The sequence below is a fragment of the Varanus komodoensis genome, unplaced genomic scaffold, assembly GCF_004798865.1.
Source record: "Varanus komodoensis strain SLA01 unplaced genomic scaffold, ASM479886v1 scaffold5, whole genome shotgun sequence".
In the NCBI taxonomy this organism is placed as follows: Eukaryota; Metazoa; Chordata; class Lepidosauria; order Squamata; family Varanidae; genus Varanus; species Varanus komodoensis.
The window spans coordinates 18,875,013-18,888,771 of NW_025336087.1; the positions used below are offsets into that span (position 1 = coordinate 18,875,013).

A 13,759-nucleotide genomic window follows, 5' to 3' on the forward strand; every position below is an offset into this window, starting at 1 on the left:
AACAAATTTCAAGCAGATGCAAAAATAGGACATAATTAACTTATGCTTGAAAAAATGCAAACATTATGGAAAGTGAAACAGATTTATCCATGTCTAGTCAGAGCAGATATTGCTGCACCAGATGGACCAATGGACCATTCATTGTAAGGCACTACTTCATACCTCATGGTATATGACGTTTACTATGTTTCAAGTTTATAGTCATTTGTAAATGTATAGGCAAAGGGTGGTGGTGGTGGGGGGGGGAGAAACATGTTACTGTGCATAATAAAAGTAAAAACAGATACAAGTTCACATCTAAGCATTATTCAGTCTAAATATCTCTTGTAGCATTAGCTGCAAAATATGGTGATGGTTTAGGGTTAGTGGAAATTAATCCAGTTTACTGAACTCAGGGGGACTGTGCAAATGACTTAAAAGGAACTAAGAGCACCTGCTTAGAGATTGAACTATTTGCCAGCTAAAGGCTTCTGACACACTATTCGTTGCACAAGGTCTTTAAAGTATATTATTCCTCCTATTAACCTTTTCCATGGGATTTAGTACTAAATATTTGCTGTTAACAAAACCAAAGATCAGATCATGGCTTAAATTCAAAATGCACTGTAAAAATTGAAATTTGATACTTGTCCTATTGCTCACATTTTCAAAGGATTACATTAAATTTCAATAGCTAGCACGGTTCTTTAAAAACACAAAGCAATATCTCATATCCTATCGTTTCAGTGTCAGCCTTTTTTTCTGTTAGCATGTGTGAAGATGAAGGATGTAACAAAAAGATTGTTTTAAAACATATTGGCTCAAGGTCAAGGAATTCTCATTCTTTCCTTTCAATCACAAGCTTCTCGCTTACAAAAAGTTGCCAACCCTATAGCAATATTTATAGCTTAGCGACTCTACCAAATAGGATGTTCATTCTTGAGTTGTTGGCAGTTGCAACTGTCACATGACATAACTTACCCAATTGGAAGAAACTCTGAAAAAAATTACTCTAGCAAACCTGAGATAACCTTGGTTTTAGTTAAAAAAACCACAACTGGTATTTAATTGCATATGATAATAAAAGTACTCACTATTTCCAAGTTCTATTTAAATCTTGGGTAGACTCCCAAGGTTAAATTGTGTATGATTTCAGGATTATTATTCCAAATGGGCCAAGCCAGTAAAATAGCACAGTTTTGAAAACATGGACATATCGAGAAGCTTTTTCCATTTCCTGTCTATCCATTACAGTGTAATTGGTTAAACTAATGAAGAAACCAATGCCCTTATATTTGTAATCAGAAGTAGCTTCATTTTATAATTACTGTAATAAAACTAAAAAAACAATGCCATTCTTCTCCTTTTGTTGAAAGTTTGCTATTTTTAGATGCAACAGGAAAATGCAACTACATAAACTTCTAATTTGACAAGGACTATGTACCCTGGCAAATTGAACCATAGGAGATCATAGCAGCTTCTAACATGGTAACGGGAAACACACATGGGTCTCTGTTCCTCATGAAAAAATGGTAAACAAAGAACTTTTTATATTTAAGGGACAGAAAGAGAAGACTCTCTAAAATAGAACCATTGTTGAATGATGCCACTGTGGCAGACGTTTCAACCTCATAATGACCTCTCATCTTCCTTTCTGCCCTACAGCAAATGACTCTTCTCAGTGCTCCAGATTTAAGACATAAAGAATGCACATCTGCAGTAAGGTCTAATCTGTAATTTGCCACAAAAGGAACCAGGGTTCTTGATACAATGACACTTCTATCTGCTCATATAATTTATAAACAGCCAGCTTCTACAGTAAGAAGTCATTTGGGATTTTTTATTTTACCAAATTTCCAGCCAATATGTTTACGATATAAAAAGAGGTGCTCTTTCATTTTCTCGTTGTTTAGCTGAGGCTCAATCACACTATGAATCTAGTCAGCAAAATTGGAGATGTTTATTCCAACTTAGCATTTAGAGATGCATCCATTTTAATTCATGGAGCAGTTTTTAAAAAATTGTCCTCCCTGCCAATTGCTGTCCTGCACTCTCCTAGGAGCAGAGGGGGAAAAAGAAGATTGCTATGCTTTAATAAACCAGCAGAGGACACTCATTAGTAGGTCAGACAATCCATTCTGATATTATTACTCAGTTTCTATAACATAAAAGGTCAAGAATCTTAGCGCTTACTTTGAACGTATATAATCAAAGCAGAATTTGGCTAGCTGGAATTCCAGAATCAAGAAAACTGGTACTTCCTTAGTTTAGATTTTAAAGTACTCAGAGGCACTGACAATGGAGATTATATGTTCCTATTATCTGCCTCTCAATCTATTTATGATTGGAGATATAAAGCTGCTAAATACAACACCACTAAGCCACTTGATGCAATGACAACGTTTCTATACCAAAAGGTTTTAATGCTGCCAAGCACAGCCCTCAAGATAGTTCATTCAGACATGGAAGTTGTTAAGGCAGTGTGTACATGAGTGTAGGCATTCACTTGGATAAAGTGTGAGTCTTGATAACTAACTACAAATGGCATTTTCCAATGCAGTTTCATACAAAACATTTTAAATTGGGAGAAGCCTCACAGGCATGACTTTTACTAAAATGTGACATGGGAATAATGAATTGATCAGGCAGAAGAGCCATTTGCCAGAAATTTCACTAGCCCTTCTTGGGATTACTGAGAAGGTCTCCATTAGTATACCATTCCCAAAACACACTTGCATGTAGCCATTCCTCTGACAGGTTTGTGAAAGCACTTTTTGATTTAGCTCTGCCTAGTGAAAACTCGTCTTAATCCAAGTCTGCACAGTTGTCTGTAAGGAATCTTTTCAACAACAGCAACTGGAGATCTTTACATGTAAGGAAGTCAGGAAGTCAGATATTGGTAAGGTGCTTGTAAGTAAATTTTCAAAGCATCTAGGGTTAACCTAATTCTACTCCTAAAGATATTATATAAAGTTATTTTTAGACAGGCTCCATGCTAGCTCTCTGTTGTGGACTCTGTAACCATTTTAAAAAGCAGACATAAAACATTCTACTGTTTACCTGCACTGGTGCCTGCACCGGTTGTAAGGTCCCCACCCATCAGGCCACCTAGGAGAAGACAAATAAAATAGTCAAATTGAGAGAGGAGCTGAAAGAAACCACAGAGGTCAAACAAAAATTACAGCCTATTCCTCAAAGCAAAGCAAGACCTAGCAGAGTTCATACCACCAAAGTTCTTATAAAGCTCAGGCTGTTTGAACCACACTGAGGTCTGTCTACGTACGACCTGATTCAACTGCTCCTGCTGTGCACAAGCATTATTTAGTGGCTTCAGTGGGTAATGGTTCAGGACAATGCTGACTGGATCTGGAGTGAATGAATTGCCACATATCTCAATAAAGGATTCAACCATCCACTGATGCAGTGTTGAAAGACTGCAGTGTTAAAAGGCTTTAATTCCTACTGAAAAGGAATGTGCCACCCTTCAGTATTTTTAATATGCTCATATGACCTCTGAAACAAATTAACACTCAGGTTGTATGAATGCCTCTTGAAGCAGCGATGTGAATGCAAACCAATTGCCAAGTACATGTTTCCTTATCTTGCCACAGCATTCTCAAGCTTATGCCTTGAACCCTTGGCTCTTGTAGTACTACTACTGTATAAAGAATAACCTAGGGCAAGACTGCCCAGTGCTAACAAAGCACCCAATCCTTAAGGCATCTCTAGTTAACAAAAACAGAAGATCTCAGGCGGAAGGAATGCGAAATATATTTGCGTGAGACCTTGGACAGCCAGTGCTTGTCAGATCTGCAATGCTAGTCTAAATGGAAAACAGCTTCATTGGCTCCTATTTTCCAGTCCCAGCAGACTTGGTGCAGGGATGGCTGAGGTGCATCAGGGCTAGAATTGCATTAGCTCTTTTGCTGGCACAAGTATTTTGCATTCGTAATAGGGTCTTCCCAACATTTTCCCCTAATGTATCCCAACTCCCTGATCACGTTCTTCAAATTCCCTCACATTTTGGAAGCAACTTATCTGGCAGTGAGGAGGGCTATTATCCAAAATGGGTGTAGGGAAACTTGGGTAGTTATTTTCAGATCAAATTTAAGTTTCAACGATGCATCATATTACAATCTTCCTATGCACAGCAGATCAGGCTCTGCCAATCATTCCCATCCTTACAAATAAAAAAGGCAAGCTGTTTTGGATTACACTGCCATACTGTCACTGACTTGGGTTGTGCAATCTGTCCAGCTGGCTCCCCATGGGAAGTTAGGTGCTTGTTCACAGGACAAGTCCTGTGCACTTCATTATGCACCACAGCACCAAACTGGCAGCTCTAAGAAAATGCCTTTGGAGTGATTGACATCAGAAAACTGCAGGGGATAATCCTGCATAAAGTAGTAGAAAGTCATAATGCAAGTGCTTCCCTTGACACCTTACCAATAATTGTTGATGTATTTTGTGCAACATGCTTGATATTTCACAAATACTGAGTCAGTAGCTTTCCTTTTTAATTTTTTCCTTATGCCAGAGACCTTATTTGACTTCCAATTTCAATTTATTTAAGGCTGACTACTCTAAGCAGAGAGTGTGAAAGAACCTAACTCCTATTTATCCTGTTTAGAGGTGATCTTACACTTGGTTGCAGGCAGCATCTTGCTTATAAGGTGAGACAATCCAGTCTTGATATGAAACAATGCATCGCATTCAATGAATTTCTAATGGCCTCACACTTGGCCACATTTAGCCTCATTTGAACTGTACATTCAATTGGCCTCTTTGCAAGCAGATAACCTATCTCTGGCCATACTTTTAGATTCCTTCTCAAGTTTGTCTTGCATAAAACAAGGATCACTGCATTTTTGTAACATGGCAAATGAACTTGACTTCTAAAACAGTCTGCTGAGTTTATCAGGAGAAAATACATTATGGACTGAAAATACAGTATGGACATTGTTTAATAATTCTATTTTAGTTGCTCTTTTAATGCATTTCAGGCACGGCCCTGTGATTTGACAGTGAAGGACAGGACATACATATTGTAAATCAACCAAACAAATTATGAGTTTGCTTTCAATTTACACAGTTTTTGCAGCTTGCTAGAATTTAGTTCTATTTAACTATGCATTCTGATGGAAGATCATCCTGGACACTACTACATTTTGAGGTACGTTGTTACCCTTGGTTTAAGGAAGAGGAAGTGAGCATGAGTTTTTGTTTTCTAAATATAGCCAGGAGACTGGGAAGCAGAACTACTGAAGCAAAATAAACGGATTAGGGAACACCTACCTGTGTTACCTGCACTCGGTGGCCGGTGTGTCACACCAGGAGACATGCTGTTCCGCTGTAAGGAAGGGTGGGCCAGAGGCAAAAGGTTGGGGTTACCCAGCGAGCTTACTGGGTTGCTGTATACCAAGCTGTTGTGGTTGGACACTGGGATGGACACTGGCATCTCAAAGTTAGGTGGTGGAACAGCCTGTAAAAGTGAGAAAAGAGGAAACAAAAGACAAGAATAGTACACAAGCACAACAGTATTGGAGTACAGTTGTTTTATATTTAGTTCAAATATTTTGTAACTGCAGGCTAAAAAACACAGAGTAGAGTCAGGAACATTAGCAAAACTTACCAGCAAGATTTCAGAAATGGAAATAAGTCTTTTAAAAACTGATCATGAATTAATATATCTTCTCTTCTCCACCCAATTGCAGTTTCTACATTTCTTTTGTATTAAAGGATTGGGAGTTCTTCTCCCTCACTTGTTGAAAAGAAAACTCTGTTTCATTAAGCATCATTTCTAGCTTTGTTCCATTCAATGAAATCATAATTGCTCACTGGCGGCATCTTAATATGGTGTCATAGATAAATGCAGATCAAAGAAACATGATTAGGATGACTTCACCACCCAGAGAAATATCAGAAGGTGAAAAAAATGCAAAAGGAAGCCTTTTGCTTTAGCATGACTTAGAAGCTCAGGATTATGATCATCTCTGTAAAAAGGACATGTCCAATGTATTAGTATTTTTCTGCAAAATGTACTTGTTTCCCTTGTTCTTTAAAAGTGATAGAAAGTTTTTTCCATATGAAATGACACTCAGGGATTCATGGCTTGACCCAAATTCCCACAAATGGAGTTCACTCCTGCTGGTGAAAGGCACAAAGTCCCAACTGCAACCTTCTGTGTCACCTGGAAATCGGATCTAGAGAGTTGGAGGGCCCCATACAAGTGCATGGGTGGAGTGGGATGTCTTTAAAAATGCCTCCACTCCTCCTGCCAGCAGAATTTTTCCCTGGAGGAGAAGTCCTTCTGCAAGTTGGAAAAAGAGAACTTCCCATTTGGAGAAAAATGTCCTCAGATTACAACAGAGGCCTGGCAATCAGTGCTGTGCAATGCTGGCTTTTAATACAACAAAAACGTGTTTGTTTAAATAGAACAAGGTGAGCATAAGGGCATTAATTTTGAAAAATTTAACAGAAATATAATTGGTATAATAATATTTTTTTGTTGTGGACATAATCATTGTTATTTTTACAAGAGTTCCACAAGCAGAAACTAGTTGCCTACATGTTCTCAAGCAGCTCATGAAAAACTTGAAGTACACCGGTCATTAGAATAAATGTCTTTGCAATGGAGTTTCTAGTTTTAAAACATATTCTTTTTACTCCATTTTGCATTTAATGAAAGAGCTTTCAGATCTCAATATTAATGAATTATATGAAAAGGCATTGCATGTGATACTTTTTTGTTAAACGTTAAACAAACTTTTGATAGATGCTTGTAACTTCCAAGTTAAACAGACATCTTTATCAGGAAAAATGGAAAATATGAACAAAAGTTCCTTGCTAAACATTATAATCTGGCACAATGCAAACTGGTTCCTATGTTATACTTGATTTGGGGTATTTCCTGGTGAAGACAAGAAAAATGTTTTGGAACAACAAGGATGATGAATGGCTTAGTAAGCCCTGAGAATGGACATCGTATTATAAGATCGACCTGCAACATCATAGGCTATTTGGGGGTGGGGGGTGGGTTCTTCAGAAAGAGTAAGACAATCAGTGAACTATTCTACCCAGAAATATATTCTTCTCAGATGAAGGTCAACTACACTCAGGGGAAAGGAGGGATAGAAGCAGGGAGGAGGGGAAATGGAAAAAAGAAAAGTTTAATTAAAAAAATTAAAAGTGGTTAAAAAGAAACAAGCTAGAAATAATATGGCAAAGGTGTCATTGCCATAGGTGAAAACATTTTTTTTAAAAAAAAATTCCTGTATATTTGAAATTGATTAAGGGCACAAGTTACATATGTTTAGACAGAAAAAAAAATGTTTTGGTTCTTAGCATGTCCCAGCTCACATGCTGATGCAGGAATGCTGGGAGTTGTAAGACTTTTTTCTGCCCAAACATGCATAGGATTGTACCCTTAATTTAATTCCCTCATAAAGGCATCCATGTGGGTGGTAACAGTGTGACTTTGGGATAGATTCCTAGAGAGAGAATGGACACATCTGTTGTAACAGATACATAAAAATGTTGGTGCAACTTTCATAGCCAGATACTTCACGCAGCACTCATGTTGAGCAACATTGTTACTCTCCCTCACATCAGAGGTAGCCCTTAAAAAGTCAGTGAAACAGTACTCCTTCTCAAGAATATCCCACAATTTTCTTCCCCACAGGAATTAAATTCACAAGACCAAATGATACGAGACTTCTCTGCACAAGGCGTTTATTGTGGGCTTCTGGTCTCTCACTTATGGCAGTCTGCAGGGCCTTTTTGGCACATCCTCTTCCTCCTCCAGCACCTCTCCCATTCTTTCCAACCATTTTTGTAGCTTCTTAATTATTAAAGCAAGGAACGTCCACTAGAAATTTCAAACTGGAATGAACGCCTTGTATATTTTCCAAAAGTTACTATATTGCAGCTATATTATTGCACCACCCGGTGTGATAATATATTCTGTATATTGGTTGACAGAATATATAGAAAGGTAGAGAAAATAAACCCTGGAGGGCAAGGGAACTGTGTAAAAGGACGTACTTTTCATCTCACAATGAAAATGGAGGAAGCAGCCTGAGTAAAGTGGCAGGTTAAACCCCTTAGAAAGAGCAGCCTAAGTCAGATTCTCCATTATTTTGGCTGTGCTATGATTTGAGGAAATAGATGCAATTAGAAGTTAGGAAATGGGAAATGCATGCACTCGCAGCTTCAGGATTCCAACTCATGGCCCATTATATTTGTCCATGCTAAATCAGAAGCAGAACTACCATAACAGCACTAAGGGAGCAGTTGTTCCTGCTTTATAGAAAGCATCACTATTATGCAGCCACAATATCTGACTGTAGAAGAAAAATAACTTCTGGAGCTGATACTCTCCAGGGAACATCCCTCATTTATGAAATCTAATATGAGAAGTTAGGAGAGGAATAGCTGCAAAAGACAATGCAAATCACCTACTGATAATGCTTTGATCATGGAGGGGCCAGTGTCTCTTGCAAAACGTTTCCACATGTATTTCACAGGAAATAACCCAATAAACTGCTTCACTCTTAATCAGGTGCTACCAGAACGTCAGAGGTCAGGAGGGGTTACAGAAAGTTGACCCTAGGTGAACAGTGCCTTCTCAGTTGGAGGCACTTCATTTTGTAAACTGCTTGTCTTCAAGTATAACAGTTTCTTGCATATAAACTACTTAGGTTTTAAAGGCAAATGTTTTACAAAGCACTTGTTCCAAGCAACTGACTAAGAGCTAGTCTACAAATTGCAATCATCATATGAAGTCCTCTTGAAATGGGTTCTTCATGCAGCAGTAGTAATATTGGAGTGATTGGGATACATCTAATCCCAATTTATGTGCCAGATTTTGTGGGGTTGATGGTACAAACTGCTGGCCCTGTGCTCAGGTTACATGCTGCATTTGTAACATGCAAAAAGGACTAAGCAAATATGTTTGCTCATTAAACATTATTCTCTGAGGGAAAATCCCTCCCCCCACAACTATTTGAAAAACCACTCTATTTGGCATCCACTTTTTTTCAAAGCCAAGTACACTATCTAGGTTTTTTCTATGGCTGTTTGGCAGATAATGCTGAATATAAATGTTAATAATAAAATAAGAAACAAAATCATCTCCAGCTTTGTTTCTATAGATACTGTCATATTTCTTCCCACTTCTGTATTCTACCAAACCAAGAAACCTGTGAGCTTCATCAAAGGCTAGAGAGCAATACTGAATTTCCCTAGCTCCTGTAGAGAGCTTCCAGAGATAAGAGAAGCTCTTCTTATCAGACTGTCACTTTTCATGAGCTGAGGCCAACCAAAGGGACAAGGGGAAGGGTAGTTCTGGAATACTCTTCTCCTCACATGTTTATCCTATTCAGAAGACCTAAATAGGGCTAGTGTCTCTAGGCATTGATTAGTGACTGAATGCAGAGAGTTTTGGCTATTAGTTGGCATAGAAATTAATTATTTGATTAATGAAAAGCCATAAAAATAGGCCACCTGTTCAAGAAAAGATCACCTAGCTTCTGAATATTTGCTTGATTGAGATGCATCAATCACACCTCTTCTTAAGTCTTTTTCACCAAACTGAAGACATTTTTAATTTAATGGATTTTTTTTTTAATGGAACAATTTAATTTTTCAGAACTTGCCTTTGCCTGATTTTACTGTGATCTGATTACTTGAAACTATGATCTATTGCATGCTGTTAATTACATATTGACACGGTAATTTATGATTGTTTCTAATCATACTCCAGCTGTTCTGAGTGGTCAGTAGAAGAGCAGAACAGGAATAGCAGCACCACTGACAAAATCATATCAGATTGGAGATACTACCAACTGGTTTTAAGGGAACTGGAGGTTTCTTGAGAAGTAATTCACTGCCCATATGTAGGCATGCATTTCAAAAAAAGCTTTTGAACAGCACAAAAATTCTTGAAGGTTAAGAAACTGTAACTGATACAGACAAGAGAAGCATTCCAGATGCTGAATATGGCCCTTAAATCCCTACGGTTACAAGTGAGCAGAGCATAAGACCCTAAACAAATTGGACCACAGTAGCTTTTCCTCTACCAATCTGCCTGGTCACTGAGGTCACTGAAGTACGTTTTTCTGGTGGTTCCACATGGAGTTATGGCCTGATTGGTGTCTAGAAGGACAAGAACGTGCCGTGTGATGGCTCCAATTCTGTGCACTCCCTGCTTTTGGAAGATGGGTAGGCAAAAGCACTGTTTTTTCCCTAGCATCTGCTGAAGATACTATTAGTCCAAGAAGCCTTCCTTATTGAGCAGGCAAGGTTTAATGTTATCATATTTTTAAGATATTGATTTTATTCTTTTATCTGTTTTATTATATTGGTCACTACTCCTGAATCTGTGTGGATTTGGATCAATTCACAAATGCTATATATAAATGAACAATTCAGGGCCAGATTAGTAGTGGCTCCATATCTCTGTAATACTCTCCCAAGAAATATACATCCTTTTGATGAAGTTTTTATTTTTCTGGGTTTGCCTAATCAGTGCTGTTAAAAAGAAAAGTTGCTGCTAGTCGTTTCCTTTAACTTGCCATTTAAATGTCAAAATTCTAATTATTCTTTTTTGTGCCTTGCAAACTGCCTTGTAAGAGCACTGTCTCTGGAAAGGCAGGTTAAGAATCTTTTAGATAAAAATAAAACAGAAAACAAAAACTGGCAACTCATTTCACAGAGATGTGCAATGAATACATATATGGGATGTATTGTGTTTTCAATTCACTGAAAAAACCATCTTCTGCCTCTGATTTCAGAAGCGCAGTTTGAGGATGTGGAACTCACTTGTGCATCCTCTGCTGCTGCTGCTGTTTTAGAATGTCTGAAGCCAGTCTAAATATAGTGAGAATCATGGTCATGCTGCAAACTGTTCTTGTTTAAAACTCTGGCAGGGCATTTCTTTAGCCAAAAATGAAGAGGGGAAAAAACCAACCCAACAAACCCTTCTGCTTGCACACTGAACCTGTCCTATGAAGTAGGGTGTTTTTCAACACATCCACCACAGCCATGGAAGAAGCATGAGTTATGATGCTTAGTTTCTTAGGAAACATATGCACCATGTAATTTAAAATATCATACAATTATGTATCCAAGTATAGAAACACAATGGGTGAAATTCACCCTTTACAGCTCAAAGCCCAAAAGCTGAGGTTATGCAACAGGAACTTCTTGGTATTTGTGAACTAGGAATAGAATTGAATCCCTTTCTCCTTAAACAATTAAAATTAAATTACAAACAAGTGAAATTCCAGCCCTCCTTAACAGCTTTTATCTAATACAATAGAGTAATGCTTTCTATATTTCTATACTGATTCAGCTGCAGGATCATTTCAAATCCAACAACCTAGCAGTTGCTCTGCCAGGAAAGTCATTTTTCTATAGTTGATGCTAACAGAGAGCATCTAATGGCTCTTTATTTTATATACTTCAGTTACACTGTTCCTCTCTTTCACACGGGAACTCAAGATAGCATGCTTTCGATTTCCAGGCAGTCTCCAACTCGGGCACTTATCAGATCTGCTTAGCTTCCATGAGGTTGCTTTATCTTGAGTGTTTGGACCATGACCTGGGATTCTACAGTTTACAGTCATCTAGTGAAAACTGGAGGTTTTGCATGGCAAATAGACACAAATAACTCAGGATATGAAGCAGGCTCATATCCTTACTACTTCCTCAAAATAAAGAGCATGCACTGAAAATTATAAGATGGATCCAAACCAACACATGCTGAGATCTCCACCCAGAGAACACTCCACGAGAGCATTCCATGGGCTGCTCCTGGAGTAAAGTTAGCAAATATGTGATGGGTCAACTCCATAAAAAAGTTGCAGCCTTGAATTTACATGAGCCGAGCAGGGCTGTGAAGTGCAGGACTTTTGGGAATGAGGGGACAGTTATTCTTGGTGTACACTCCTCGGTCATGCCAATCTATTTGGCTATGCTTACAGCAGTGTGGTTTTCAAGTTTATGAAGTTTTTGGAGGTTCTTGTATATGGGCAAGATTGTATCATTGCAGAGGATAAAACAGGCAATGGTTTAAGCTAAAAGCTTGTACACACTTGCTTAAGAATCAGTTCTACTGCAGGAGTATGCACAGTTAAAGTCGTAACATTACAGAGGGGAAGGGTATGAAAGTATCAACAGCAATCCTTTTTTTCCCCAGATTTTTCCTGCTTTTTGAGTTTACTTGCTCTCATTTTTAGGATGCTTTCCCCTTGTTTTCAGTGATGTAGCAAGTGCATAGAAATCACATTTAGGAATTAGTCCTGAATGGGGATAACTTGCAGCAGCACTTATGTTATCTTATGTTTTACAGATAAAGTGTCTAGTCCATGCTATAAGTATAAATCTGAAGGAAACCACTTCAACATTTTGTATCAGTGGCACTGGCATAAATTGCTTGTAAAGATGCCCCAGTTGTGATTCAGCATATTGGTTAGTGCTGGCAGTCATGCAATCACCTCCCCCACAACATCATAATCAAATATGAATGATTTAGAAATAATAGTTTGTTGTAAACATAATTATAGGAGCTTGCCTTTTGGCTTTCAGGATAACAATAAAAAAAGATAAGGGAAGAGATAGGTACAACACACAAGGGGAAACTATGGTAGAAACATCATCATCATCATCATCAAGGGGGGTGGAGACCAGGAGAAGGAACTTTCAGTAGGAACACCCTATCTTTGGAACATGCTCCCCAAAGAGGTATGTCTGCAGCCATCTTTTTTTTTGTGCGGGGGGTGCCTGGTGAAAACCTTTTTGTTTCCAGATATTTTAATAGATAATTGTTGGCTTTAATATTGTTCTTATTATTGCTGCTGTGGCATGTGTTAATGTGATTATAGTCACTGTAGGTTGTAGTTATTATTGTATTAATTTTGTTGACTATTGTTTTATTGCAATATGGTGATTTTATTGCTTGTTTATATGCCTCTTACCTTTGTAAACCACTGAGAAAGCCTTTAGGCTATGGGATGCTATAGAAGTGAACATCATCAGCAGCAGCATTATCTGGAGTCTGGGTCAGAGAATGAAGAGGAAGAAGCAGAAGTAGCCTGTGAAAGTGGGGCTTCAGACTCTGAGATGAGAGAAGTGAGGCACTTATCTCAAGGCCATCCTCACAAAGTGCTCAGGCAGGCTCTGAACAGCTGTTGGGTAAGGGCGTGGGAAAGGGATTCTCCAAGTCAGACAAAGCTGATATGACTCTTGACTCCATGATGTGGTGTCAGGAGAAGAAAGCTAGCCAGGTAGAGGGACAGTGTACAGAAAAAAGGCATGCTTCCTCCCAAACGGGCCCTCCTGCAGGGATCAGGCCCAGACACGTTCAAAAGGAGGGCTTCAGGAAGTCATTTAGATCAGGTTCAACAAACTGCTCCGTGCATGCTCAGAGGTAAATTCTGTGGTGATTGAGTTTATTTGTGAAAAAAGAGCTTCTGCCAAGAAATATTCTTTTGCTTCAAATGTGTTGAGGGAGCAAAACCAAGCTCATGACAAGGACATTAATCCACAGGGTGACCATAAGTCAGAACTGGATGGCACTCAGCAACAACAAGCAGGGTGAATAAGTTGATGGCCACCAACATGGATCGCTTTAGAAGAGGGTCAGACAAATTCATGGAGAATAAGGCTACTGATCATAACCGCTCCATATGAGCTCCAGCATCTGATACAAAATGACCCTGCATGCCAGTTTTTGGGGTACATGAGCAGGGAGAATGTTTTTACAGTGTATTCACATTAT

The 13,759-nt window shown here is 38.5% G+C and overlaps 1 protein-coding gene across 12 annotated transcripts in view; it reads right to left on the bottom strand.

Annotated features, from left to right (window-relative positions):
- The window catches only part of MEF2C (myocyte enhancer factor 2C), a 191,178-nt gene that overhangs the window by 43,426 nt on the left and 133,993 nt on the right, over positions 1-13,759 (bottom strand). For all 12 annotated transcript variants that reach the window (XM_044446661.1, XM_044446662.1, XM_044446672.1 and 9 more), the window contains 2 exons: positions 5,275-5,461; positions 3,040-3,087 (listed from right to left, as the gene is read on the bottom strand). In XM_044446661.1, the coding sequence (XP_044302596.1) occupies positions 3,040-3,087; positions 5,275-5,461 (235 nt within the window). The remainder of the gene's footprint in view (positions 1-3,039; positions 3,088-5,274; positions 5,462-13,759) is intronic.